At 37.0% G+C, this 25,282-nt stretch overlaps 1 protein-coding gene across 6 annotated transcripts in view; it reads left to right on the top strand.

Annotated features, from left to right (window-relative positions):
- VPS13A (vacuolar protein sorting 13 homolog A) overlaps positions 1–25,282 on the top strand; it is a 111,854-nt gene that overhangs the window by 12,937 nt on the left and 73,635 nt on the right. For 5 of the 6 annotated variants that reach the window (XR_015261430.1, XM_086770323.1, XM_086770325.1 and 2 more), the window contains exons 10-22: positions 221–278; positions 2,280–2,407; positions 2,639–2,745; positions 3,444–3,615; positions 3,984–4,046; positions 7,275–7,410; positions 8,106–8,200; positions 9,020–9,162; positions 10,541–10,742; positions 10,832–10,946; positions 14,461–14,597; positions 16,940–17,072; positions 21,313–21,430. Coding sequence is in view for 5 of the 6 variants with exons in the window: in XM_086770323.1 (XP_086626449.1) it covers positions 221–278; positions 2,280–2,407; positions 2,639–2,745; positions 3,444–3,615; positions 3,984–4,046; positions 7,275–7,410; positions 8,106–8,200; positions 9,020–9,162; positions 10,541–10,742; positions 10,832–10,946; positions 14,461–14,597; positions 16,940–17,072; positions 21,313–21,430 (1,607 nt within the window). In the remaining variant the exon portion in view is untranslated. Of the gene's footprint in view, positions 1–220; positions 279–2,279; positions 2,408–2,638; positions 2,746–3,443; positions 3,616–3,983; positions 4,047–7,274; positions 7,411–8,105; positions 8,201–9,019; positions 9,163–10,183; positions 10,282–10,540; positions 10,743–10,831; positions 10,947–14,460; positions 14,598–16,939; positions 17,073–21,312; positions 21,431–25,282 lie in introns of those variants that run through there. The other variant, XM_086770327.1, reaches the window with a different exon arrangement.

Here is a 25,282-nt window from a genome sequence, read left to right on the forward strand (position 1 = left end):
CAAAATTATACACAATATGTGATCATTTTACTGCTAAAAATAGAAGCTAATTTTATTAACTAAAAATAGAAGTCTTACTCTGTTTAATATATAGATGAATATTGTGAACTGTACTGTGTATCAGAGGGATTATCTGGAACTTGTAATAAGATGCTAACATTTTAGAACTTTTATCATGAAATAAAAATGCAACTTATTTTTAACTCCATTCTGTATGTAGGTTAACTTAAAACAGGGAGTTGCTAGCCACAATGTGATTCCAGAAGGTTATGATTTTGGTAAGTGGTATTTTATTTGTATTTGTAATATTCATGTGTACTTTACTTTTAATGCCTCTCAAAGGTTGCTACTTTGGCTGTGACTCAAAAATCTTAGTAAGGAGTGCAGTTTAGTTATTTTTTAGGAAAATAACTCTCTTGACAGTGAATACTGTACCATATCTGTAACTTTAAGAAGGTTTTGATTAGAACGTGACTCTTGAGTCATGTGTAATTCTAATGGAATGTCACTTATAAATCCTCATTGTTCATATCTGTGGATAATTCCTTATTTTAAGAAGCTTAACAATTATATGTGTATCATGTAAGTTTTGTGAAACAGAATGTTTTGAGTAATAAATTAATGTTTTTGAGGTCACCTGCCTTATGTGAAGTGCATCTTTTTTCATTAGAGGTGGAAACAGTAATCACAAAACTCTGAAACATCAACATTTTTGCATTTGGTTCCTTTTTTTTTAATGTTGCTGTATTGCAAGTTGTATTGCTTGGAGTGTTGCTTACTTTAGTTCTAAAGTCCCATTAGCTCCACTCAAACATAGGGATTGTTTGCTTTTCACTGTGTGGAAAATACATAGTTTTTATTTCTCCTGTGCATCTCCGATTGTTTGGTAACTGTTTACAAGGCAGATTGGCCTTGTAAGTGGCTTGTTCCATTCAATCAAGTCCTCAGTTCACTATAGTCAGGGTTAAAAAGGGTACTGTTTTATGTGTTTTTCTTGCTGCCTTTGGCTGAAGGAGGAAGCCTTTTGTGTCTCTTTATTTGACTGCCAGAGAAATGTTTAGTAATTTCTTCTGATGTCCTGTCTCTTTCAGTTGCTAGTTTTGACTCTTTTTACAAGAGAATAAGTTTAAACATCGTCAGTTGTCTAGGTATTTACATAGACGTTCAAAATAGTTGTATGCAAAATTGCAGTATTCAGGATTTACACTCTTAAAATTCAGCAAAGCCATCAGACGTGCAGATATTTAAATAATTACATCATGCTGATACTCTGTGGTAAATGAAAATTCTTGCTTTTTTTAGAGCAACTCTTTAGATTGAGATGTTGATAGAAAGGTAGTAAGCACAAAGTCTGCTTCTGTCATTTGATCTAAAGTCAAACATAATATTTACACATAGGAAGAATGAAAAAATAAATTTAGAAACCTAAATACATGGAGAAAATTAATAGAAATGCTACCACATAAGATGTGTAGAATAAAAGTAAAATAAGCTTCATAAGAAATACAGTGCTAAAATGAAACAAAGGTAAATTGGTGTAAAGATGGTTTCACCTTGCAAAAATGTCTGTTTCCACTTGTATGAACATTTGTTATGTAGGTGGTCTATCAGTATTTCTATTGAAATCAAAGGAATTTTATATGATAAACTTTTACGTAAATTCAAGTAAAATGGGAAAACTGAACTACACATGGCTTCTGAAGGCTATATTGAATGCTTAATACTGCCAAATTGTGGAACAGATAAAGTATTTCCACTCTGAATATTTTTTTATGTGATGTGCTTCATTTTACTTAGGATCCATGCTTACTTGGGCTTGGATTTAGAAATATGGAATGTTTGGTTTTGTCCACTGTTGTGAGTATAATTTATCAAACAGTCTAAAACATCAGTAACATTAAAAAAAAATTCTCATGGAGTGAGAGTTGTACTATGTTTAAAACTCCCTTGTACTGTGAGTAGCTTATATTGTAGCTAAAATAAATAGATTTTTTACAAATATAAGCTATTAATTGAAACATCTGCCATGTAATACTGCATACAGGAAATCTTGCGAGAGTGTTCCACAAATATTTGTTCCACAAATGTTACCAGAATGAAACAAAACTGAGTATAGATTCTGTAATATTTTAAACTGTGTTGATGAAGTCTTTGTGTTTTGAAGTCTAGCATTTTAAAATTAATAATCTGTCATAACTTGAGCAGATAATTATTATGTATAATTTATGGCAGTCTTAAATAATTTATTTGCACTTTCTATATCAACTTTTGTTTTTCAGTATTCCGCCCGATTTCAGCTAAAGCCAAACTCCTTATGAATCCTCGGTCTGATGTTGACTTTTCATCACCGAAAATGGATTTAGATGTAAATTTACAGGATATAACTGTTGAATTCAATAAACCACAGGTATAAACTATTTTTCTGAATTTATATGTAATGCAGTAAAAAAAGTTAGTTTGCAAGAATAATAAGAAAACTATCTGAAATTTTATAATAAACATACAGAATCCATTCAATACTTAGCCTTGTTTTTCTCTGTAAATTATTTAATTTTTAAAGGGAAGATTGATTCACCTGCTCAGAAAGAGAATAACACTCAATTTTAATTTTCTTCTTTTTTAACTTTTACTTTTTTAGTACTTCAGTGTCATGGAGCTTCTTGAGTCTCTTGATATGATGACTCGGAATCTGCCATATAGGAAGTACAGGCCTGATGTTCCGTTGCACAACAATGCCAAGACATGGTAGGCCACCTCGGACTTCGGAAATAATTTGTTAGTTATTAATTTGAAATAGTTACCAAGGGACTGTTTCTTACTTAAGGAGGTTAGAACTCATTTCCTCCTGAAAGAAAATATTATCTTTTGGTTTTGTTTGTTTTCCTTAAGCTAGGAGTATTAAAAATTGATGGGCACCTCAAACCAAAGGTGAAGATGCATTTTTTGAAAGCCTGCATTTGCTGTCTTGAATACCATTATCAGAAACTTAAGTCTGATAGTATTTTAATATCCTAACTCATCCTTTGATGAAGGAGACCCTGTTATATGTTAGATACTATTAAAAGAACATAGCTGTTGTCTAAAAATAGGCAAACCTTTTCAACACAGATGGCAGAGATTTGATTTCAGAAGATTTCTTACGGGTATGTTTTGATTATTCACACACACACACACACACACACACATATCTATATACATACATATTTGTGGGCACTTTTTGTACAAAGTTACTTTTTAACTTTAGGAAATAGCAACCTGTCAAGTTGGTGTGGGAAAAAATAAAATCCTTAGATTCCTCAGCTGATCACAAGTGTAACATCAGACAAGCAATTTCACTGTTTTACAACTTGAGGTTGTGTTTAGTGGGAGTCTGCATAGCTTTAGATGTCTTTTCAGTATACCAAAAGAAATGTGAACTATACTTCATTTGTCTTTGCTTTTAGGTGGAAATATGTTATTTATGGGATCCTTGAAGTAAATGTTCAACCTAAGCTTCAAATGTGGTCATGGGAGCATATTCGGCACCATAGGAAACAAGTGAAGAACTATAAAGAGATGTATAAAACAAAGATAACATCAAAAAAACCTAATGAAGAAATCTTAAAATTGTTGGAGGTTAGCCATTTTCTATTAGACTTAAATAGTGTTCAACTTGTTATTTCCTTAACTGTAAATGCTTACATGTTCCTAAGTAATTGCTAAGTTAAAATAAAATTTTCACTGGCAGGACTTGTAACTTCATCAGTACCTTTCTCTGTGACTAGTATTAGTAAACATATTACATATTTTAAAAATATTAGTAACTACAGTGAAAAAAAGTTTAAAAGTATATGTTTTTTTTCCAGGTTTACTGTAAGTTTTCAGCTTCGGCAAATTAACTTACGTTGCATTGAAAGAGTTGTTTACCATCATGTCCTATAAAACTGAGCCATGAAAAGTAACCAAATTAAATTGTCAAAAATAACTTCTCACCTCCTTTCTAGGAATTTGAAAAGGCCTTGGATATTTTTAACATCACTCTAGCAAGGCAGCAAGCAGAAGTTGAGGTAAAATTTCATTGTTTAAGTGCGCCTAAGAGTAACTGTAACCTGAGGTTGTGGAGATTTTGGGTAGATGCATTTTAGGTCTAGTGTTTCAGTTGTGCATCATACAGTCGTTCTATTTTCCTTGTATTTCACTTTTGCTGTTATAAAGTGTAGTCAGTTTCAGCTTGTAGTTAGACAAAAATTAAATTACTCCGTATACTGTTCTTCAGAGTGACTGATCTGGGATAAGCTTCTTCCCACTTTTGGTAAGGAACATCTATTCTGGATAATATGGTCAAAGGATGATAGGATAAGTCAAGTTGGAAGCGATTGTATCCAAAGCTTCAGGCTTCCCTGTCTCAACAACCTAGACTGTTAGTTCATTCCTTTCCTTCCTAATAGACTATTGTGTGGGCTAAACACCTGTATATGTAGTATGTTGACCTTTTGTTACTATTTGCAAATGTTATTCAGGATACAGCAAATGGAGAATATATTTAAGTAGATAATCACAATTAGGCAAGATAATGTAACTTGAGTAGGTTATACTTAATTTGTTAGCCTTGTTTTTCCTAGGTTAGTGTACTACTTAGTTTTCAATGTAGTATCTGAGCATCATTCCAGGAGTCTGAGGTAAAATAAGTTTTCTGACATCTGTGAAGTTTGTCTTTTGCCATTAATAATCACTGTGACTAAAAGCAAGCAGAATATTAAGTTTAGATCTGAATAGTATATTGATAATTAAACTTCATGAATGGCAATCATTTCTTATGGCAGTGCTTGAAATATTTTTTTCTTTAATGGACTGTATTAAGTATGATATGAATGCGATTGCTGCAGTGATAGATACGGTTCTTCTAAACCAAAACTCTGAACAGGAGTCCATAAAGGTGAATTTTCCTTCTAGTTGTCTGTATGTATACCCATATTAGGATGCTTGTATGATTATTATTCAGACTTCTACAGAACCAGAAGAAACATTCATGACCCTTCTCTGCAGTTGTTTGGCTAGATTAGAGTGCTTTTCATGAGAAGGGTTTCTTTTGTTTTGTTTTAGTTCTCATTTAATTTTGGCATGTTTTTGGCTAATTCTCTGAATTTATTTCCAAGTGTTGAAAATCAGGTCACAGTGACTCTAAACTGTTCTACTTCCATCTATCTGTCAGAATGCATCTGTTTTGTTCTTATCAGGTCATACCTGAAAAAGGTCTCAACAGGCTTGTAAGAGGCGAATCTACTACTAGCTTGATATCCTGACAGTTAGCCTTGAAGTCTACAAGGAATTTAAAGGAGCACCCTTTAGATGTGTAGCTAAAGGACCCTCCTGTTTGTTAAGCTTTTTTTTTTTGTTTTTAAAAGCATATCTTAGAGTTTAATTTCAAGGGCTTGCTTTGCTTTAGACCTTGAAATCAAGCTCCCCAGAACTCATATCTGTGAACACAGTACCATCTGATTTTAAGGGAACTTTGTAGCAAGAACTTCATATTCCAAACCTTAGGCCACCTTTTAATCTTTATCACTAGTGTACTAAGTAGCAAATGCCAGCTTCAGTGATCCAAGCATCAAGTCTCTGTATCAGATAGCTTGAGAAGGCTTTATAAACTGTTCACCTAAATCAGAATACAGGATGATGCCTTTGATTCTGCCTTTCTTTTAGTCACAACAGTTTACCTTGCTGAGTAATCTTTCCACAGACTATGACTACATTAATTACTAAACAATTATAAATGAAGGAAGGGAAAAGCTCAGCAGGATTTCTTCAGGAAATTTATTCAGTTCCCATTCTGCACAAGTGTGTGTTTTTTGTTTTTTGGTTGTTTTTTTTTTTGTTTTCTTTTTCCTCCTTGCAGAAGTACAATTCTTCTTGCTTCTGTCTGTAGTCTTTCTTACCTTGGACTCTGGTCGTAGCTGCTGCTTCAGACATGTTGAGAATCATAGATTTAAGCGTCACTTCTTTTTCTCCGTGGCAGTTGTCCTTCAACACCAGCTCGTTGGTGTCCTAGAAACCTCTAACTTTAGAGGCTTAACAGCCCTTGTTTCTAAGGCTCTGTCCATTATTTCCTTGGACCATTCGCTCTGTAGTGTCTACTTGATGACTTTGTGTCCTTTATAAAAAGGGCTTTGGAGGATTTTATTCAAGGTTTTTGAGACTTTGTGTTGTTTAGCTAACATTCTGCATCATGTCTCTGAGATGAATCAGTAGTAACAGTTCTGAAGCCTTTATGTTTTTGTGATGCGTCCTGCCTTCCATTAGCCTGTAAGCGTATAGATGTGGTAAGTGCCTAAAAAGTTCTGAAACAGCCAGCTGTTTTCCTTAATTGTGTTGCAGAGATCCTTGTCTCATTCACTTTGGGTATCACGTTCATTATAGTGTTAAATTAATTCTGTATTATGCATTACAGTATTCAGGGCTTATCTGCAATTGTTTATATCTTTTTGAATCATATTAGTCATAAAAAGAAATAATTGGTTTCTGTGGCTTACTACAGTTTTGAGAACTCCTCTGTCTCCTACATCGCTTGATGGTTGTTTGCTGTCCCTTACGCTAAACTTTCAGTGATCAAGTCTGGATACAGTTTGCACTTTCTGTGAGGACTCAGTGTTGGAATCATCACTGACATCAGACAGGATGTCCTCTAGTTGTTGAAATAATTAATAAGGGGGAAGGGAGGGTTTCTTTTTTGTTACAGCTATGTGTATCAGATCCAGGAATAGTTTTCTGTATTCCTTAGAGTAAGTAGTCTATTACAAGAGTAATGATTTTTTTTTTTTTTTTTAAATCTACTTTGCACATGTATCCTTAAAGTAAAAATATAAGGGTCGTTTAAAATTTGGCCCATCCTGGCTATTTAGTTGCTTACGTACATATTTTTAATGACTCCTTGGAAGTACATTATGGTAATGTACAGCAGTATATAATGCTGTGGAAATATTTTTTTTTTGGTGGTGAGAGCTAGAGAGAAAATCTGTTATGTGAGAAACATTTATTGACTTGAAATTATTTACCTTTTCCTTGCTCTTTCTGTTCATAGAAGTGGTTGATTTTATACAAGTGAGAATTGGTCTGATGGTGCACTGTGTACTTGAAAGAGTTATTAGAAGAAAAATGAAAAAATAACATAATACCTTTTAAATGGTCGTCTAATAATGTTTCGATGTGTTAGGGCATGTCTTGAGTCTACATTTTTCTTAAGAAAATGAAGAAAGAAGCATGAAGAAAATTACTTGTTTGTTTTTTTTTAACTTCAGGCAACTAAGGCTGGATTAAAAATCTACAGACCGGGAGTGAAACAAGATGATGAAAATTCTGGTGGCTGGTTTGGTTGGATATGGAGCTGGTCAAGTGAAAAAAAGGATGAACAAAAAGAAGAAGTAAAGGGTTCAAGTATGTTCACTTATTGGTAATTTTTTCTATTAATAACAATTACTTTTTAGAATAATAGGTTGTTAACTGTGGAACTTTGGATCTGTTTAATATTTGGGATATTGGATTATTGATATTTATCTTTTCTCTTAGGCTTTTTTTTTTGCTGATGAAGTTGTTAATTGCATGTTACAGAGATATCTTAGAATTCCTCTCATAGGTCTTTCTGAACTGTCTTCATTTTGTGCTTGCTGCAGCCACAGTTTTCATGTTTATCTGTGTGGTGTACTCTGTATGGGGATTTGAAGACAGTACTAGAAAACAGTAGCAGTTAGTGGAATGCAAACAGTTTTTCACTTCCATTCATTTCATAATTTGCCTATTTCATGCAGTATATTATGGTTTGATTCTTTTAAGTACTGGTCACCCAGGAGAGGTTGTGAAACACAGAAAGTAAATAAAGGTTGCTTCTATTGTTAGCAAGCTAGGAAATAGAGTAAGTCAGAATAAAAGTATAACTGCATTTTAAAGCATGGTTTAGGAGACTCGAGACTTTGCTTTAAACCTCAGAGTTTTTGCTTTTACTAATTGAGGACAATGTTGAAAGACCTGTGTACTGTATATTATAGAGCTACTAAGCACTGTAAAGTGTCTGACAGTATTTGCATTTTTCAGATACCTGTATTGAGTTTGACTAACCTTTTGCAATATGACAGGTCTTGAAGAGCTGATGACACCTGAAGAGAAGGCTAAACTTTATGCAGCGATTGGATATAGTGAAACAGCTGTAGATCCAACCCTTCCAAAATCAGTAAGTTCTAACTAACTATGATACCAAATAATTGGTAGCTTTTATCTACTAATAAAAATCTGAAGATGATAGGAAATAACTTTTAAAATTACTTGAAGAAGCTCTTTTTCTATATTTGAATACGGTTTTGACACTTTTAAATTGTTACTGCCTGCTGACTTTGTGCAGAACAGAGTATCCTCAGATGTAGTTTCAGGAGAATGGCTATAGAGCTTACTTCAGATGCTCTGAAAAAGTTCATTATGAAGTTTTGTTCACTCAAGCTAGAATAAAGTCATGTAAGTAGTATATCGTTTAAGATACAAAATGCTTCATATATCCTGTTACAATATTCAGAAACTTTTTTAAAAAGTGCACTAAGTGGTTCACTAAAATCTAAAATATGAGTGATAGTAGATGAGGCAATGTAGGTGACTAAAGAAGGAAATAAATGAGTGATTCACTGTAGTGGGGAAGAGCAACATTTTTGAACCATTCAAAAATAGTCTGATAAATAATCTTTGTAAGATACAATGCCCGATACAATGAACTGCCTTCCAGCTCTACGTCAGAAACCCTTTGTCTCAAAATGTGGTGTACAAACATCGAAGACATATGTTTGTAAGCACAGTGTAGTCTTACTCTAGCCTTGCCTCTTTGTAAGAGGTATTTGGGAAGGACTTTTACACCACCTATGGTACAAGCTATTTATAGCACTAGAAAATAGTATCAAACTGGTATTTGTAGTTTTAATATCTTCATAAACCATATTGAAATGTGTATTGACATATTTTGTAATTCACTACTGGTTTGTTTTTTTTTTTTTTGCTGCATATCTAGTATGAAGCCATGAAGTTCTCTGTGAAGTTATTAAGCATGACTATATCAATAAGAGAAAACAAACAAACTCCTGAGCTGGTAGAATTTGCATTAACTGGCTTGAGTACAGTATTTACCCAACGACCAGGTGCACAAGCAATAAGGTAAACTTTTTCTATCAAACTGTTTTTGCTTCTCATGAAATATTGATGATGAGTAGTAGGCGTTTTAAGACTCTGTTACGATGTTTAACTTCCATTTTTCACTGTCATTTGTTGTACAGTTTGGGCACAGAATCATCCTGCAAGGGATGGATAAAGTGAATCGATATTGTTTCTATGATTAAGTTCTCTCTATCTTCTGAATTTTTTGTGCTAATAAAGATTTTCTCCTTTTTTCAGTTTATCCTTATTACATACAAGCAATCCAGTTATTAACTTCTTTCTTGCTTTGAAAAGTGACTGTTACTCCAATGAAACTTAATCTAAGCAAGGTGATCTTGTAACTGCTTGTGTGTAGGCATTTAACATGACTGGAAAGTTCTTGAGTTTTTGGTTGAGCTTTTAGATTTGCAGAAGAAAGCTGTAACTGATTATTTTGGCTTGATTTTGTGCTCTCACAGTAGGTGATGAAAGCAGCAATATGTCAAATATTTTATATTCGTTTCAAATATAATGACTTAAAAATTCTAAGGAAGGGTAGCCTTCCTGTTTTAAACCTTATCTCCTCTAAGGGTATGTTACTATAATCTGTATGTGGTATTAAGATACTATTGATCTTGCTGAGTTTTATGCATAGGTTTTCTTTAAGTTTTTATTGCAGCTTTTCTGTTTGTTCCCCTGTGCATTTAAATAGCCCTAATAATGCTATCGTACTGAGAACAAGGAAAGAAAATGTTACATTTTTACAGTGAAACATTTTCCTTTGAGTGTTTGGAGAAGAAGATGTTCAAGTGAGAGTTGTTAAAAGAGGTGGAAAGGGTATTGGAGGGGGGAAAAAAAAAATCTAACACCTGAAAAGTACTTCCTCAGGGTAGTGAGGCTATTAATCTTTTGCTCCTCTTGTGGTATTTCTTTTATTTCTCTGCACTGCAATGCTTCCCTCTCTGCTGTATCTCTGTTCCCCAGTATAAACTGTGCCATCGAATTCCTGAGCTCATACTACAGAATTCACATTTGCATGTCTATTCCCTGCCCTGATACCTTTCCTCATGAAAAGTGTATGAAGTGAATAACTTGGACCTACTTTCTTACTTACTCAAGGGTGGCTAATAGATACAAAAGGTAATGACATGGAAAACAGTTAACACATGATATGTGTGTTATATCCTTAGACTAAGCAATTTGTATTTGAGGAACGGTAGAGATATGTTGTTGTTGTTCTTTTTTGTTGAGAAATTGTGGGGCTTAGTTTTGCTTTTTTTGGTTTTTTTTTTTTTGTTTGTTTGTTTTCCTTTCATCTCATTCCTTGTACTGTTACCATCTAATTGTACCTAGCCAGATGGATTTTACACCTGAATACGCCATTTACCTTTCTTTACAGATTTGAAGCAAAAATTACCTCACTTGAAGTTACAGGCATGACACGAGAAAAGTGTACACCCTGTCTCCTATCTTCTCGAACAGTCTATTCAGACAAGAGTACTTCACTCTTAAGCATAATGTTTGAGACTAATCCTTTGGATGAGAAAGCAGATCAGAGGCTTAGAATAGAATCACAGCCACTGGAAATAGTATATGATGCAGTAAGTAAATATTTGAATTAGTTATAAATCTTGAAAAATCTTAATTAATACTAGATTTTCCATGTATTATTTTTGCTTTATTTTAACAGATGACAATAAATAGCTTAGTCGATTTCTTCAGGCCTCCGAAAGATGTACATTTAGAGCAGTTGACATCAGCAACTCTAATGAAGCTTGAAGAGTTCCGTGAAAAAACATCAACAGGCAAGTGCTAAATGCTCTTCTGATTGCATACTCAGACAAATTTTAAATTATACGGGTATGAAAATGTTATATCTTTCCATATGGAGATGCATGGACCGAAGTCATACGTTTCTAACACAACACCTAAATAAGTTGAATTCTTCAGTCTCATTACAAAGCATTTGTTCTAGGTATTAGATAATTTTCTATCTGTATCTTTTTCAACTTCAACTTTCTTTGTAAAATATGTTCCACAACCTGAGGGAGTGTATCAGTATTTATACTATTGTACTCCATGCAGAGTTAAAAAACATTTGTTACTTCCAACTTTTCTGTTTTGTTCATCTGAGTATCTAAATGACCTTAGTTGTTTCATATTCTTTAAGAACTGATACTGAGAGATTGATCCTCAATGAAACTCCTAAATCCTTTCCAGAGTTGTTGCTTTTCAGGACACTATGTGCCTTTGTATAGGTATTTTCCACTTCCTTTATTCTTCCATGAATGTTGATTTTGGTCTGAGTTGACTCAGATAAAGTCATATAAACTATATTTATCTGTCTTCCAATTATTCAGCATTAAGGCTATGCCTCAAGTTTTCATTTAATCCTAGCTTTTTATCTGTAGAGATCTTGTATTTCGAGACACGGATGAAAATTATGTATACTTTTAAGACTAGCACTGAGATTTGTGGAACTGATTTGTTCCAGTAAGAATGTCTGAGGTTTTCTAGATCAGAGGTGTGTCCAGTGCAGTGTCCTGTCTCTGACTGTGAATGGGAGAGGATTCCAAGGGGATCCATATGAATTCTTTTGGCATCCATACAAATTATTTTGCAAATTAAAAAAAAAACAATGGTTGGGTTTTTAAACTCATTTAAATTTGTAACCTATTAATATTTAGACTGTACATTTAAAAAAATATGAGTACTCAGTGATAATAAGTGAAAGAAGTTACAGAAACCTCAACCATAGTGTGTGTTTGTTTGCTAGTATTAGGAATGAAATCAGGCATCAATTCATATTTCTATTCGCTAGTTGCTCTAATGTCGGATTAAACGGTCAAAGTTAGGTGGACCATAGCATCATAGAAAAGAATGGTTTGGTTTGGAACAGACCTTGAAGATCACCTAGTTCCATCCTGTCTGCCATGGGCAGGGAGATCTTCCAGTAGACCACATCGCTCAAAGCCCCATCCAACCTGACCTTGAACACTTCCAGGGAGAAGGCAACCAGAACTTCTCTGGGCGAGCTGTTCCAGTGCCTCACCACCCTGACAGTGAAGAATTTCTTCCTTATAACTAATCTAAATCTACCCTGTTTCAGTTTAAAGCCATTACCCCTTATTCTGTCTCTACATGCCCATGTCAAAAGTCACACTCCAGCCTTCTTGCAGGCCCCCATTAGGTACTGGAAGGCTTCTATAAGGTCTCCCCGGAGCCTTCTCTTCTCCAGGCTGAACAGCCCCAACTCTCTCAGCCTGTCCTCACAGGAGAGGTGCTCCAGGCCTCTTATTATCTTTGTGGCCCACCTCTGGTCTTGCTGCAACAGGTCCATGTCCTTCTTATGTTGGGGGCCCCAGAGCTGAATGCAGTACTCCAGGGGGGTCTCATGAGAGAGGAATAGAGGGGGAGAATCCCCTCCCCCAACCTGCTGATCATGCTGCTTCTGATGCAGCCTAGGATGCAGTTGGCTTTCTGGGCTGCAAGCGCACATTGCCGGCTTTTGTTGAGCTTCTCATCCATGAGCACTCCCAAGTCCTTCTCTCAGGGCTGCTTTCAACTTGCTTGTCTTTTCTATCAGAAACTTCTCCAGCAGTATTCAATATTTTCATACTACAGTTCATTCCTGAGATTAATTTGATAAAAATTTCTTAGGCTCAATATACTTGGTTCTCTGCTTATTACCTCCAAATAGAATCACAGAATCATAGAATCATTAGGGTTGGAAGCGACCTTTAAATGTCATCTAATCCAGCCCCCTTGGAAGGTGCAGAGACATAAAATACTCAGGTCCTAACCAAGGTTCTTTTTTTTTTTTTTGTGGAAATATGAAATCATGCTATGTGTCTGTAAGAATTTAAGCATAGCGTTACTTTAGAGGTATATCCAATAACTCTTACCTTCACAAGAATGCTGAGTTGCCCATAGTAATCCAAAAGCTTGTTCGGCTCACAAAAGAGAAGCCTGATGGAAATTTCTAAAAATATGCTCTGTGTTGCTTGTAAAATCTTGTCTTGACTGAGACTTACAAAATTACAAGGGGAAGAAGATTTGATCTACAGAATATTCTGTTGCAGGGGACTATGATAATCTCAGAGGTAGAATTTAAAAATGGAATAATAGGCATGTAATTAATATGTTCAGTCTTGCAGACCTTCTCAGGAAAGAATTCTTAATATTTGTCTTTCAAGCAGTAGAAGATACTTGGAAAATATTGGAGAACTGTAAACTGCAGAAGTGAAGGATCTCACTACACCGAAATAGTTACGATTTTCAGCACCACTAAAATATATTACAAAAGCTTAGATTCCCAGAGTTCAATTTATGGACTCAACTAGGTACTCTTCCCAAATGAAGAAAAAAAGAAAGTCTTTTTTTTTTGAGCTTTCTACATTACTCACATATAGTTAGGCATTGAAAACTGAAAAAATCTTGATGTTTTTATTAATACAGGTTATATTGTCCTGGAAATCCTGAAACATGGTTGTCATGCAGTTCTTCGTTGATGAATCTAGCTCTCCTGTGGCAGGACAACCTTTGATAATGTTGGAAGAGTTTTAATTGCTTTCTTACCAATGTGGGTCTGCTGCAATGTTGTTATCTTCATAATTTATTGTCTCTACTTCTCTAATCATCATTTTGTTGAGCCTGGTAAATATTTAATGGATTGTGGCTGTGTCGTAAGGCAGTTTTCAGTGCTAACTTGAAGTAAGACCATTCACTCCTTTTCAGATAAGCAAAAACACAGAATTTGAACCAAAATGTTCTGACACTCTGAATTTCCCAGCTAATTGCATAATTTTTAAATAGAGTTTTTAACTAGGCCCTGTATTTACTGGTCTTCAAGATGAAGATGCTTGTCAGCAGAATCAATGTAAACTTCAGTATCTCAGTAGTAACAACACTAGCAGTTTGGCAAGTGCAGTTGGATACTCCCAGTGAGAACTCCTAGAACAATTAAATTTCTGCAGCTACAGAGTACAATGGGTTAACTGAGCAGCTGCGAATTGCAGTACACATTCCAGTTCTTCCCGTTTTGTATCTGCTCAGTATGAAACTGTTATGGATTTCCATGTGTACAGTCTCTACTTGTCCATTAGCATTGTTTGCTATCATCATTACATCCACTTGGTGCTTTTTTAAAGACTGCCTATAGTTGGTGGTTCAGAAGAAATCTGAAGAGCATCTGGACCTGTAATTAAACTTATTCATCTATCATTCACAGCTCATTCAAATTTAGACTTAAATTTATTTTTATAGCGTCTTACATTTCCATATCTTCTGTATGAATTTACTAATTATATTATTTTTCAGGTTTGTTGTATGTTATTGAAACCCAGAAAGTTCTTGACCTCAAAATTAACCTGATGGCTTCATACATCATAGTTCCACAAAAAGGATTCTATGACCATACGTCAAATTTACTACTTCTGGATCTTGGTAGCCTTAAGGTATGTGTTTACTTAATGAAGTAACATACTGAAAAAGGCACTTTGGCTTTTATGTGATTTCCAGTTTCTTAATTTCTATTCTGTGGTACTGGTTAAGTAAAGTCTGACTTGCAATTTATGTATTAGGTATTTGTTTTAAACTGCTTTCTAGTCAAGGCAGAAATTATTGAACTCTTCACAGTATATTCTTTCAGCCCAAAATAATTGTTAAAGAATAATCCTCCACTGGAATGAAACCACTGTTGATACTTTGAACTGATATGTGGAAAATATCTAACAAATTTTGCCTTAGAATGTGAAATAGTAAGCTTTTTACTTACATGATTAAATGGTTGTCTTAATATTACTTTTATTCTTGTTGTTTGCCTTTTGGTCATTCGGGTTACTTCAAAAATGAGAAAAGTAAACACTGAGAATTTATAGAATTTATAGAATTACAGAATTTATAGATAACATTAGAGATATGTTTGAGATACTTCATGCAAGGGAAAAGTGAAGGAGGTAGTTTAATGATATATTTAAAATTATGATTTAGTACTGTAAAATTACAGAAGAGACTGCATATTATTACTCATTGGTGAACTTGTGTTCTTTCAGAAGAAATGATCTTACACTTATATAGGCAATTTACTTTTTTTTCACTTGTACTCTGAGTAAGAATGATTCTGCCACTAACTATCTGTTTAGATTGCCTGATGTGCTTTTTTTTAATAAGAATTTGTTTCAAAGCTTAAAATCTTGCTAAAGTGAATTAAGTCTTCTATGTCTCTGCCACAGACTGACTTTTTGAGCATATGAGTTTCAGTTAGAATATATTAGGTGCTTCAGAAAGTGAAATTAGTGGAAAACATTGCTATGTAGATACTGAAAATAATTTGGCTTTACAACCAGATCACTTACTTCAGTGACTAATAATTTTGCCAGCTCTTCTGAGTGCTATTTGTAAGTAGGTACTTTGTAGAGTTCAGTAATCAATCTGTATATTGGTTGGGTGCTTGAGACATCCTCCTAGGTCTAATGGAGGGGGCCGACTAGAACAGCTCACCTCTTCTGCTCCACCTATAGGAAATTACTCTTGGAATAATATATAGAAGAACATGTTTCAAATCAAACTCCAGTAGATATGTCTGTGAGAATTTTTTTTATTTTTTTTATTATTATTATTATTTTTTTTTTTTTTTTTTCTGAAAGGGATGCCTAATTATCATAGTGAATGTGACTCTTGGGTTGGTTCCTGTCCTTTAGTAAAAATTAAAAAGCAAGACGAAGGAATTGAGAAATAGCAAAAGAGAAAAGTTAAGATACCTCTCAGGATATGATTAGTAATTCTGTATTCACTTTGAGTGGTATATGCTTAAGTGAGATGTAGGTCATTAATTGAATGAGTATATTTAATGCAAAACAAATAGTCTCTTTCTCTCAGTTATGTATTGGATAAGGTCAAGTCCCAGGCGGGTAAAATGGCACATAAAATTAAAATTGTATCTCAATGCAGATACGTAAGTGGGTTTAATTAAGGTTGCATAGGCCATATTAATTTGATAATTCTGAATTTTCAATCTGCAAGTTGTTTTTAATATTAAAGTCATCATAGTTCAGTAGCACTGCAAAAACAAATGCTGTGTCTTAGATGCCAGTATTTAAACCTGTTTCGCAGTTATGAACCTTATTATTGAATATTATCTGAGTCTGACAAAAACAGGTATGGATCCAAAATTATTAGACATTTAAGGATGAGGACAGACACATTACAACAGAGATGAATAGCAAAGAGAACACGTACAAATATGAAATAGTAAAGTAGTATGGGCATCGCAAAACCGAGTCAAAGGGAGACATTGAACACTGATAATAAACAGTCCAAACCCCCTTTTCCCTTTTACTCTGACTGATATGTAACACAGTCATACTACAACTAAATTCAAGAGGATAAAAAAATGGATTTCATGTTTCTGAGGTGATTAATGCAGTAATATTTTTGTATATTAAAAAACTGAACAGTTATTCTGTTGATTACAAAGGGTGTAAAACTTTATACTTTGGAGTATGAGTCACTTAAAGGACGCTATTCTATACAAAATATATTGTATAAAACTTCCTCTTTTGTTTTGCTTCTTTCCTTGAAGAAGGAATGAAGTTTAATACTCTCTATTATTTGTTTTGCTATAGGCTACTAATTTTAAGTATCTCCCCTGCTGTGATATTTGTAAGACTCTGAGCCCTTATAATGAGGACTTCAAATGTAATCTTTGGTTGTAGTAGGATCAAGTATTTGTAGAACAAGTTGCTTTGAATATTTTTGAAATTGATTTATGTTTTTTTTTTTTGTGGCTGTTCTTAAGATGAAAAGCAAAAGTCGTTCTGATTTGTCAGAACTCAAAGTAGGACAAAGCACTATAGAAGATATAATGTCAAGAGCTTATGACAGTTTTGATATCCAGCTCAGCAGTATACAGTTACTGTACAGCAAACATGGTAAGTATTCATGAAAGTGATGTTTCTCTATATGAGTAAAATATTTTGGTGGTTGATATGCCTTTTATATTTTTAACTGAAGCAGTGGAGCATCTTCAGAACATACTTCTTTAAAGTAATGTTCTAAACTCAGTCCTATGAACATGTTAGGAATTGCCAAAACATACCTTTGATTCCAAACTTACCTTTTGCTAAATAAATGAACTTACAAAAAATCCCTTATATTTGCTGTTTCCTGGGGGCTCGTATCAAGGATGTCGCCGAGAGAATACCTAGCCTCATACGGCCCACTGACTATTATCCACTACTGGTGTTTCATGTGGGTGCCAGTGACACAGCCGGCAGCAGCCTGAGAAACATCAAAAGGGATTTCAGGGCCCTGGGTACAACAGTCAAAGACTCTGGGGTGCAGGTGGTATTCTCGTCAATCCTCCCGGTCGAACGGCAGGGACCTGAAAGGGCCAGACGTATCTGGCAGGTTAACTCGTGGCTCAGGGAGTGGTGCTACAGCCAGGGCTTTGGGTATCTAGATCACGGGGCGTGCTTTGAGAAGCCCAGGCTGCTAGGGGCGGATGGCGTGCACCTAACTGAGAAGGGGAAGAGTGTGCTTGGACAAAGGCTTGCCAGACTCGTCCGGAGGGCTTTAAACTAGTGTTGCTGGGGGAGGGGGAGTACAGTTCAGCCCACTGCTGTCAGCATGGCACCAGTGCCAGCACCGAGGGTCCAGAAGCTGAGGAAGGATCGCAGGTATGTGCAAATGAACTTAAACTGTGGTCCAAAAGAACTCCTGTTGCTCCAGCCAGCAAGTCGGCTTTGTCGGGGGCCCAGCTGAAGTGTCTCTATACCAGTGCATGCAGCATGGGGAATAAACAGGAAAGCTGGAGATGCGTGCACACGAGCAGGGCTACGACCTTGTTGGCATCATGGAGGCACGCTGAGACAACTCATATGACTGGAGCATCAACGTGGAGGGGCATAGGCTTTTTAGAAAGGACAGGAAGGGGAGACAAGGAGGGGGTGTCGCTCTCTACGTCAGGAACCAGCTGGAGTGCGTGAAGCTCCGCCTGGGGATGGAGCAGGAGCTGACAGAGAGCTTATGGGTCAAGATTAGAGGATGGGGACGGAGAGGGGATGTTACGGTGGGGGTCTGTTACAGGCCGCCTGGCCAGGAGGACAGAGCAGATGAGCCGCTCTGTAGCCAGATAGGAGCAGCCTCATGATCACAAGCCCTGGTCCTCATGGGGGAATTCAACCACCCTGACATATATTGGAGAGACAACACGGCAGGGGACAGGCAGTCCAGGAGGTTCCTGGAATGCATGGACGATAACTTCCTCCTGCAGGCGATAGAGGAGCCGACAAGGAAGGGTGCCATGCTCAATCTTGTGCTCACCAACAGGGAGGGACTGGTCGGGGATGTGAAACTGAAGGACAGCCTTGGCTGCAGCGACCACGACACAGTGGAGTTCAAGATCCACGGGGCAGTGAGGAAACTACATGGCAAGCTCTCTGCCCTCGACTTCAGGAAGGCGGGCTTTGGCCTCTTCAGGGACCTGATGGGCAAAGTGCCATGGGAGGCGGCCCTGAAGGGAAGAGGGGCCTGGGAAAGTTGGTCCACATTCAAAGAGCACCTCCTCCAAGCTCAGCAGAGGTGCATCCCGATGAAGATCAAGTCAGGCAAAAAGGCCAGGAGGCTTGTGTGGATCAGCAAGGAGCTCCTGGCCCAACTGAAAGTGAAGAGGATAGCCTATAGAGGGTGGAAGCGGAGACAGGTAGCCTGGGAGGACTACAAAGAGGCCAGGGATAGGGTGAGGAAGGCTAAAGCCCTGACAGAACTGAATCTGGCCAGGGATATAAAAAGCAAAGAGAAAAGCTTCTATAGATATGTAGGGGACAAAAAATAGTCCAAAGAAAATGTAGGCCCCTTCTGGAAGGAAACTGGTGTCCTGGTTACCCGGGACATAGAGAAGACTGAGGTACTCAATGACCTTTTTGCATCAGTCTTCACCGATAAGGGCTCATCTCACGACCCAAGCTGTGGAAGGCACAAGCAGGCACTGTGAGGATGAAGAACCGCCCACTGTACTCGAAGAGCAGGTTTGGGATCATCTGAGGAACTTGAAGGTGCAGAAGTCCATGGGACCTGATGAGATCCATCCGTGGGTCCTGAGCGAACTGGCGGATGAAGTTGCCAAGCCACTAGCCATCATATTTGAGAAATCGTGGTGGTCTGGTGAGGTCCCTGATGACTGGAAAAGAGGGAACATAACCCCCATTTTTAAAAAGGGGAACAAGGAGGACCCGGGCAACTACAGGCTGGTCAGCCTCAGCTCTGTGCCAGGCAAGGTCATGGAGCAGATTCTCCTGGAAACCATGCTAAGGCACATGGAGAGCAAGGAGATGGTTGGTGACAGCCAACATGGCTTCATCAAGGGCAGATCGTGCCTGACCAATTTGGTGGCCTTCTATGACGGGGTGACAGCATCGGTGGACAAGGGACGAGCAATGGATAACATCTACCTGGACTTGTGCAAAGCTTTTGACACTGTCCCACACAACATCCTTCTCTCTAAACTAGAGAGGCATGGATTTGATGGACAGATCACTCGGTGGATAAGGAGTTGGCTGGATGGCCGAACTCAGAGAGTGGTGGTTAACGGCTCAATGCCCAAGTGGAGACCAGTCATGAGTGGCGTCCCTCAGGGGTCCGTGTTGGGCCTGGCCCTGTTCAACATCTTTGTCAGCGACATGGACAGTGGGATAAAGTGCACCCTCAGCAAGTTTGCCGATAACACCAAGCTGTGTGGTGCTGTCGACATGCTGGAAGGGAGGGATGCCATCCAGAGGGACCTTGACAGGCTGGAGAGGTGGGCCCGTGCCAACCTCATGAAGTTCAACCAGGCCAAGTGCAAGGTCCTGCACCTGGGTCATGGCAATCCCAGGCACAAACACAGGCTGGCGGAGAATGGATCAAGAACAGCATGGAGGAGAAGGACTTGGGAGTGCTGGTGGACAAAAAGCTCAACATGAGCAGGCAATGCGCCCTTGCAGCCCAGAAGGCCAACTGCATCCTGGGCTGCATCAAGAGGAGCGTGGCCAGCAGGTCGAGGGAGGTGATTCTCCCCCTCTACTCTGCTCCTGTGAGACCCCACCTGGAGTACTGTGTCCAGTTCTGGAGCTGCCAACACAAGAAGGACATGGACCAGTTGGAGAAGGTCCAGAGGAGGGCCATGAAGTTGATAAGAGGGCTGGAGCACCTCTCCTATGAGGACAGGCTGAGAGAGTTAGAGCTGTTCAGCCCGGAGAAGAGGAGGCGCCGGGGAGACCTTATAGCGGTCTTCGAGTACCTCAGGGGGGCCTACAAGAAGGATGGGGAGAGGCTGTTCAGTAGGGCCTCTTGTGACAGGACTAGGGGTAACAGTTTTAAAACAGAGAGGGGTAGATTTAGATTGGATATTAGGAAAAAATTTTTTACAGTGCGAGTTGTAGAACACTGGCACAGGTTGCTCAGAGAGGTGGTGGAAGCCCCATCACTGGGAACATTCAAGGCCAGGCTGGATGAGGCTCTGAGCAACCTGATCTGGTTGGGGATGTCCCTGCTTCTTGCAGGGGGGTTGGACTAGATGACCTTTGAAGGTCCCTTCCAACTCTAGCCATTCTATGATTCTATGACATCTCTTTTGATTTGCTGCATAGAAAACATAAGTGTAATTAATTTATTTATGGTATTTCCCTCCAGTGCCTTTTTGTTGCCTCCCTCCAAATTTAAAGCAGAATCCATGACTACCTGTAGATTTGATCATTTTGTGAGAGTAAAGAAAGGGTCAGAATCCCTTATTGAAGGAAACTCTTAATAGTAGTTTGGGAACTAACATAGAAGAACTCTGAACCAGAGAAGTGTCAAGCATTTAATTCTTAACTCTCTGGTTGCAGACAGGAATCCAGAGCCTAAACTCCCAGTACCATGCATTTTAAGAACTGGGCCCTTAGAAGTCTGCAGCATGGATGGAGTAGCTGTTTATATGTGAACGGTAGAAATTAGGTAGTATCATATGTCTGAACTTTGGCTCTTGTATAATGGTTCTTGTATAATATACATGTATTGATATAGCTGTAAAAGAGATTGTGTCAATTTTTAGATATATGTATTAACTAATATCAGATACTTTAATTCTGTGGTATGTGTAATGAGAAGGAATATCTTTCAATATTTAAAGCTTAGTTTTTCTTGCTGCTCCAGATGAGAACTGGCAAGAAGCTCGGAAGCTGAAATACTCATCTCAACATATCCTGCAGCCCTTGGATGTAAAAGTGGAATTCAGCAGGGCTATGGTTGTTACAGATGCAAGAATGCCAAAGTATGTGTTTTTTCCTATTTCAAAATTTTGTGGTAAATTACTTTTTTGAGGGGAAAAAAAGAAAATCAAGGATCTAATTATACTTGCGCTATTTTCACTGGCTGTGTGTGAATCTTGGGAGTAAAATACCTTCACTGAGAAAAACAGAGAATAAACCTCAGAAGTTGCCAGATATTGAAGAGGTGATAGAATGTTACATTGTTGTAAAATAAGTATGAATAATGTATTTAAATATTTTTAAAAATATATTAATACCTATTATAATTAGGTCTAACAGCTACATTTTAGTTCTCATTGGAAATACTGAGGAGCAAAAAGTCTGAACAAAGTCTTTTTTATAGACATCACAAAGATATTCTGAAAAGCAACATGCTCTCATACTCCCTCTCTTAGTTTATTCATCTTGTTTGTTTACCTGCTAGAGATCACTTCTCAGGGAAACAGCTTTTAATGCTTTGAGTTTACATTTAGGCTTATTTAGCAAAAAAACTATTGGTTATGGAAATTATACTCAATCAGAAGAAAATGTATGTTAGTCTTAATGATGAAATTTGGTGTTAAAGATCACTGAGTCAAAGTGGCAAAGATTAACTTTGCATGTATTTTGGAAAGTGCATAGAATCATAGAATAGTTAGGGTTGGAAGGGACCTTTAAAGGTCATCTAGTCTGACCCCCCTGCAAGGAGCAGGGACATCTTCAACCAGATCATGTTGTTGAGCGCCTTATCCAACCTGGCCTTGAATGTTTCCAGGGATGGGGCATCCACCACCTCTCTGGGCAACCTGTTCCAGTGTTCTACCACTGGAACTAATCTTCACTAATGTCTAAGGACACTACTACTTAAAATCCCATCAATTTTGAAGTATTTGCAAACTAGCACATTAATGCACTATGCAGTTTGGTTTGTTAAGTCATCAATAAGAATCATATTCTTATGCTACAACAAGCTAGCACATGCTTATTTCATTCTTAAAACTGTTGGAAATTCAGATTTTAACTAGGCACGTCAAAAAATTAATAGCATAAAAATAGGCGTAGGCTATTGCAGAAAATTATTTAGTACAATCAGCAAAACCAAGAGTCAGTTTATGAAATATAAGACTTACGAAGAATCTAGGATTTGCTTATTTAGACAAAAAAAACCCTGAAAATAATGTACCTCACCAGTGCTGTGTATTGTGAAGGTAGATCAGTGATGGCACGGTGTAATGGTGCCACCTTCTGGAAAGCTTGGAGGCTAGATGCTGGAATTTGATACTTGATTTTAGAAAACGTCGTATTCTTTCCCTCCTTAATTTTTCTCTGTTTGGTGGAGAAGGTCAGGTAAGGGAAACACAACTCACATAAATCTGTCTTTTATGTCAGAAGTCCAGTGAAGAAAAGTGAGATTTCATTTCTATGGTGATATAACAATGTTGTTTTAATGTAGGTTTGTAATTGATATCTCTCGAGGTCATGCTGGTATAACCTGGATTAAGTAGTGTATGTCTTAATGGTAATACCCATTGCAGTATTACAGCACTGTCTGTCTGTCTTGGCTACCAGATGTGCTTCTCCTTTTGGCAGTTTGTGTGTCTAGACTGATTGAGGGAAATCTTTCCCTAATGGATAGTATTTCTGTATTCTGAATTCTCATACAGTCACGTACTTGACAGCAAATAGTTTCTACCTGTGCCTAAAAATTGGCATTTTTTTTTTCCACTGAGATCGTAATATTTCTTGGAGATCAGCTGCCGCTTCTTCCTGAGTGCCTGCACTGTCTACAACTGTTAGGAATGCCACGGACAGCAGTTTGGTACTAGATAAGCATATAACACAGTGAGTTACTAATCATAACTAATGTTTCAACTTGCACCAAGAGCAAGTAACCATTTCAAAACTAGAATGTTGATGTCCTGACTCAACAATAGCTGAACTTCCTCTTTTTGTACCTGGTTTGCCTCCAAATGCTTCCAGGATGTATTCTGCAGATGGTATTATAATACTCTAGAGTCATCTGTCGGTCTTGAAATGACTACTACAGCAGCTTTTTACCTAATGGTAGAAATCTGACCTTTTCTTTAAGGGCTTGCTGCTCCTCCTCCTTCTTGCTATGAGCTCTTTAAAAGTCTGAAGTTTTAAAATAATGAACTTCTGTGTAGTATATGCCTTGTTAGGATTGTAGGATAAATTTTTACATGGGGTTATGTATCTCCCAAATCAGTTAAAACTAAAAGTGTTCTATTTCATGTTGCATTCTGGCTTTGACTGCTCAAACTGCCCATCAATGCTGTCAGTATCAATGTAGCTTCAAATGCCAAATATTTTATTATAACTACATAATCTCTCTTTGTTTTTAAGAATAGTGAGTTAATGAGTGTTTATGTACAAATATTTAGGCCCATGTGATTTTTAGATTACATCATGCACAAATGATAAAAATTAACTGATAACTTTTGTGTCAGCAAAAATCCTCTAAATTGTAAATTTTAGTGATTATAATTGAATAGGATATTATGCATCAGTATTGCTCACATCAGTTACACAGATATGAATATGTTTCTAGTATACAAGTAGCTATTCCTTTATATTCCAGTTTTCATAAGCATACTTGCATATAAAGCCATAATTATATTTTTCCTGAGCTTTTTTTCTGCTAATGTTTGGAACTGTACTGTAGAACAGTATAGTTCTGTTGAGAAAGATGAGTGGAAAAATGTTTATTCTTCAGCAAAAACTAGTACCAAAATTGCTTTATTTACTGTTGCAGAATTTTATGAATTAATCCCTTAATTTGGAGGGCACCTATTTTACTTTAAAGTATCCAGAAAGTGGGTAATTGGATGTCTGCATTTTTTTGATTCTTTGATGTTTGTACTTCCTTGGGTAAGCATCAAATCCGTTTGAATTCCTTGTCATCTTGTTGTTCAAAACAATGAGTTCGCCAGGACTTAGTACTGGCTTTTTTAGGGAAGGCACATTTTTGTATCGCTGCCTTGAAGAGAATACTAATTTATGTAATTTTTCATTTGTTGAAGACCACTCTATCAAGGACCTTTCACTGTTAACCTGTATTTTCACCTGCTCATATTTCATAGCCCTTATAATGAGCTTCCAGTCTGTGGCTGGATCTGAATATGTACCTTTTTTTCATATCTGAGAATAGGATGCAGTGCTCATTATAGTTTCTATCACTTCCCATTTGGAAACACTCATATGATCCTGTAGTTTTCTAGCCTGTGTAAGATTTTTTGGTGTTTGTTTCATCCTATGATAAAGGAGGTATCTGGGAGTCTGTCATCTGGATTTTGAAGGTGTATGAAGCTGGTATTAGGATATCAATATTAAAAGCATCTTTCCATATAATAGCATTCAGCTAAAAAAAAATAAATTAAAAAATTCAAATTCGATGGAATGTACTTATTTGCAGTTTGAGAATGGCATCTTTAATGTTACTTTCTCTCTAAATATAATCAATCTGAACCTGAAAGAAGCTTCTGCAGACATTTCCTCATCAATTTAAGTACTTAGCTCCTCCATGCCTCAGTCTCTACAACTTGGGAATAATTGTATCCACTTCCAGATGTTTCCTGAAGCTGTAAAGCTTTTTTTTTTTTAAGAAATCATGTCTTTAAAAAGTCAGTGTCTATATTTGTAGTGATTCTACTTTTTTCTTTTTGGCCAAAGCCTATTCAAAGAGGCTTAAAATACATTTTACTGCTTTAATTTTTAAATACTGTTATTTTATTCTTTTATCTCCTTTATAGCTATGCCATTTATTCTTTTATTAAATACCCAAGCTACTGCTAGAGTCAGCTTAAATATACATAACTTCTGGGAAGTATTTTGTATACTTTGCTTGAAGCTTTGGG

This window comes from Chlamydotis macqueenii, chromosome Z (genome assembly GCF_036417535.1).
Source record: "Chlamydotis macqueenii isolate bChlMac1 chromosome Z, bChlMac1.mat, whole genome shotgun sequence".
Lineage (NCBI taxonomy): Eukaryota > Metazoa > Chordata > Aves > Otidiformes > Otididae > Chlamydotis > Chlamydotis macqueenii.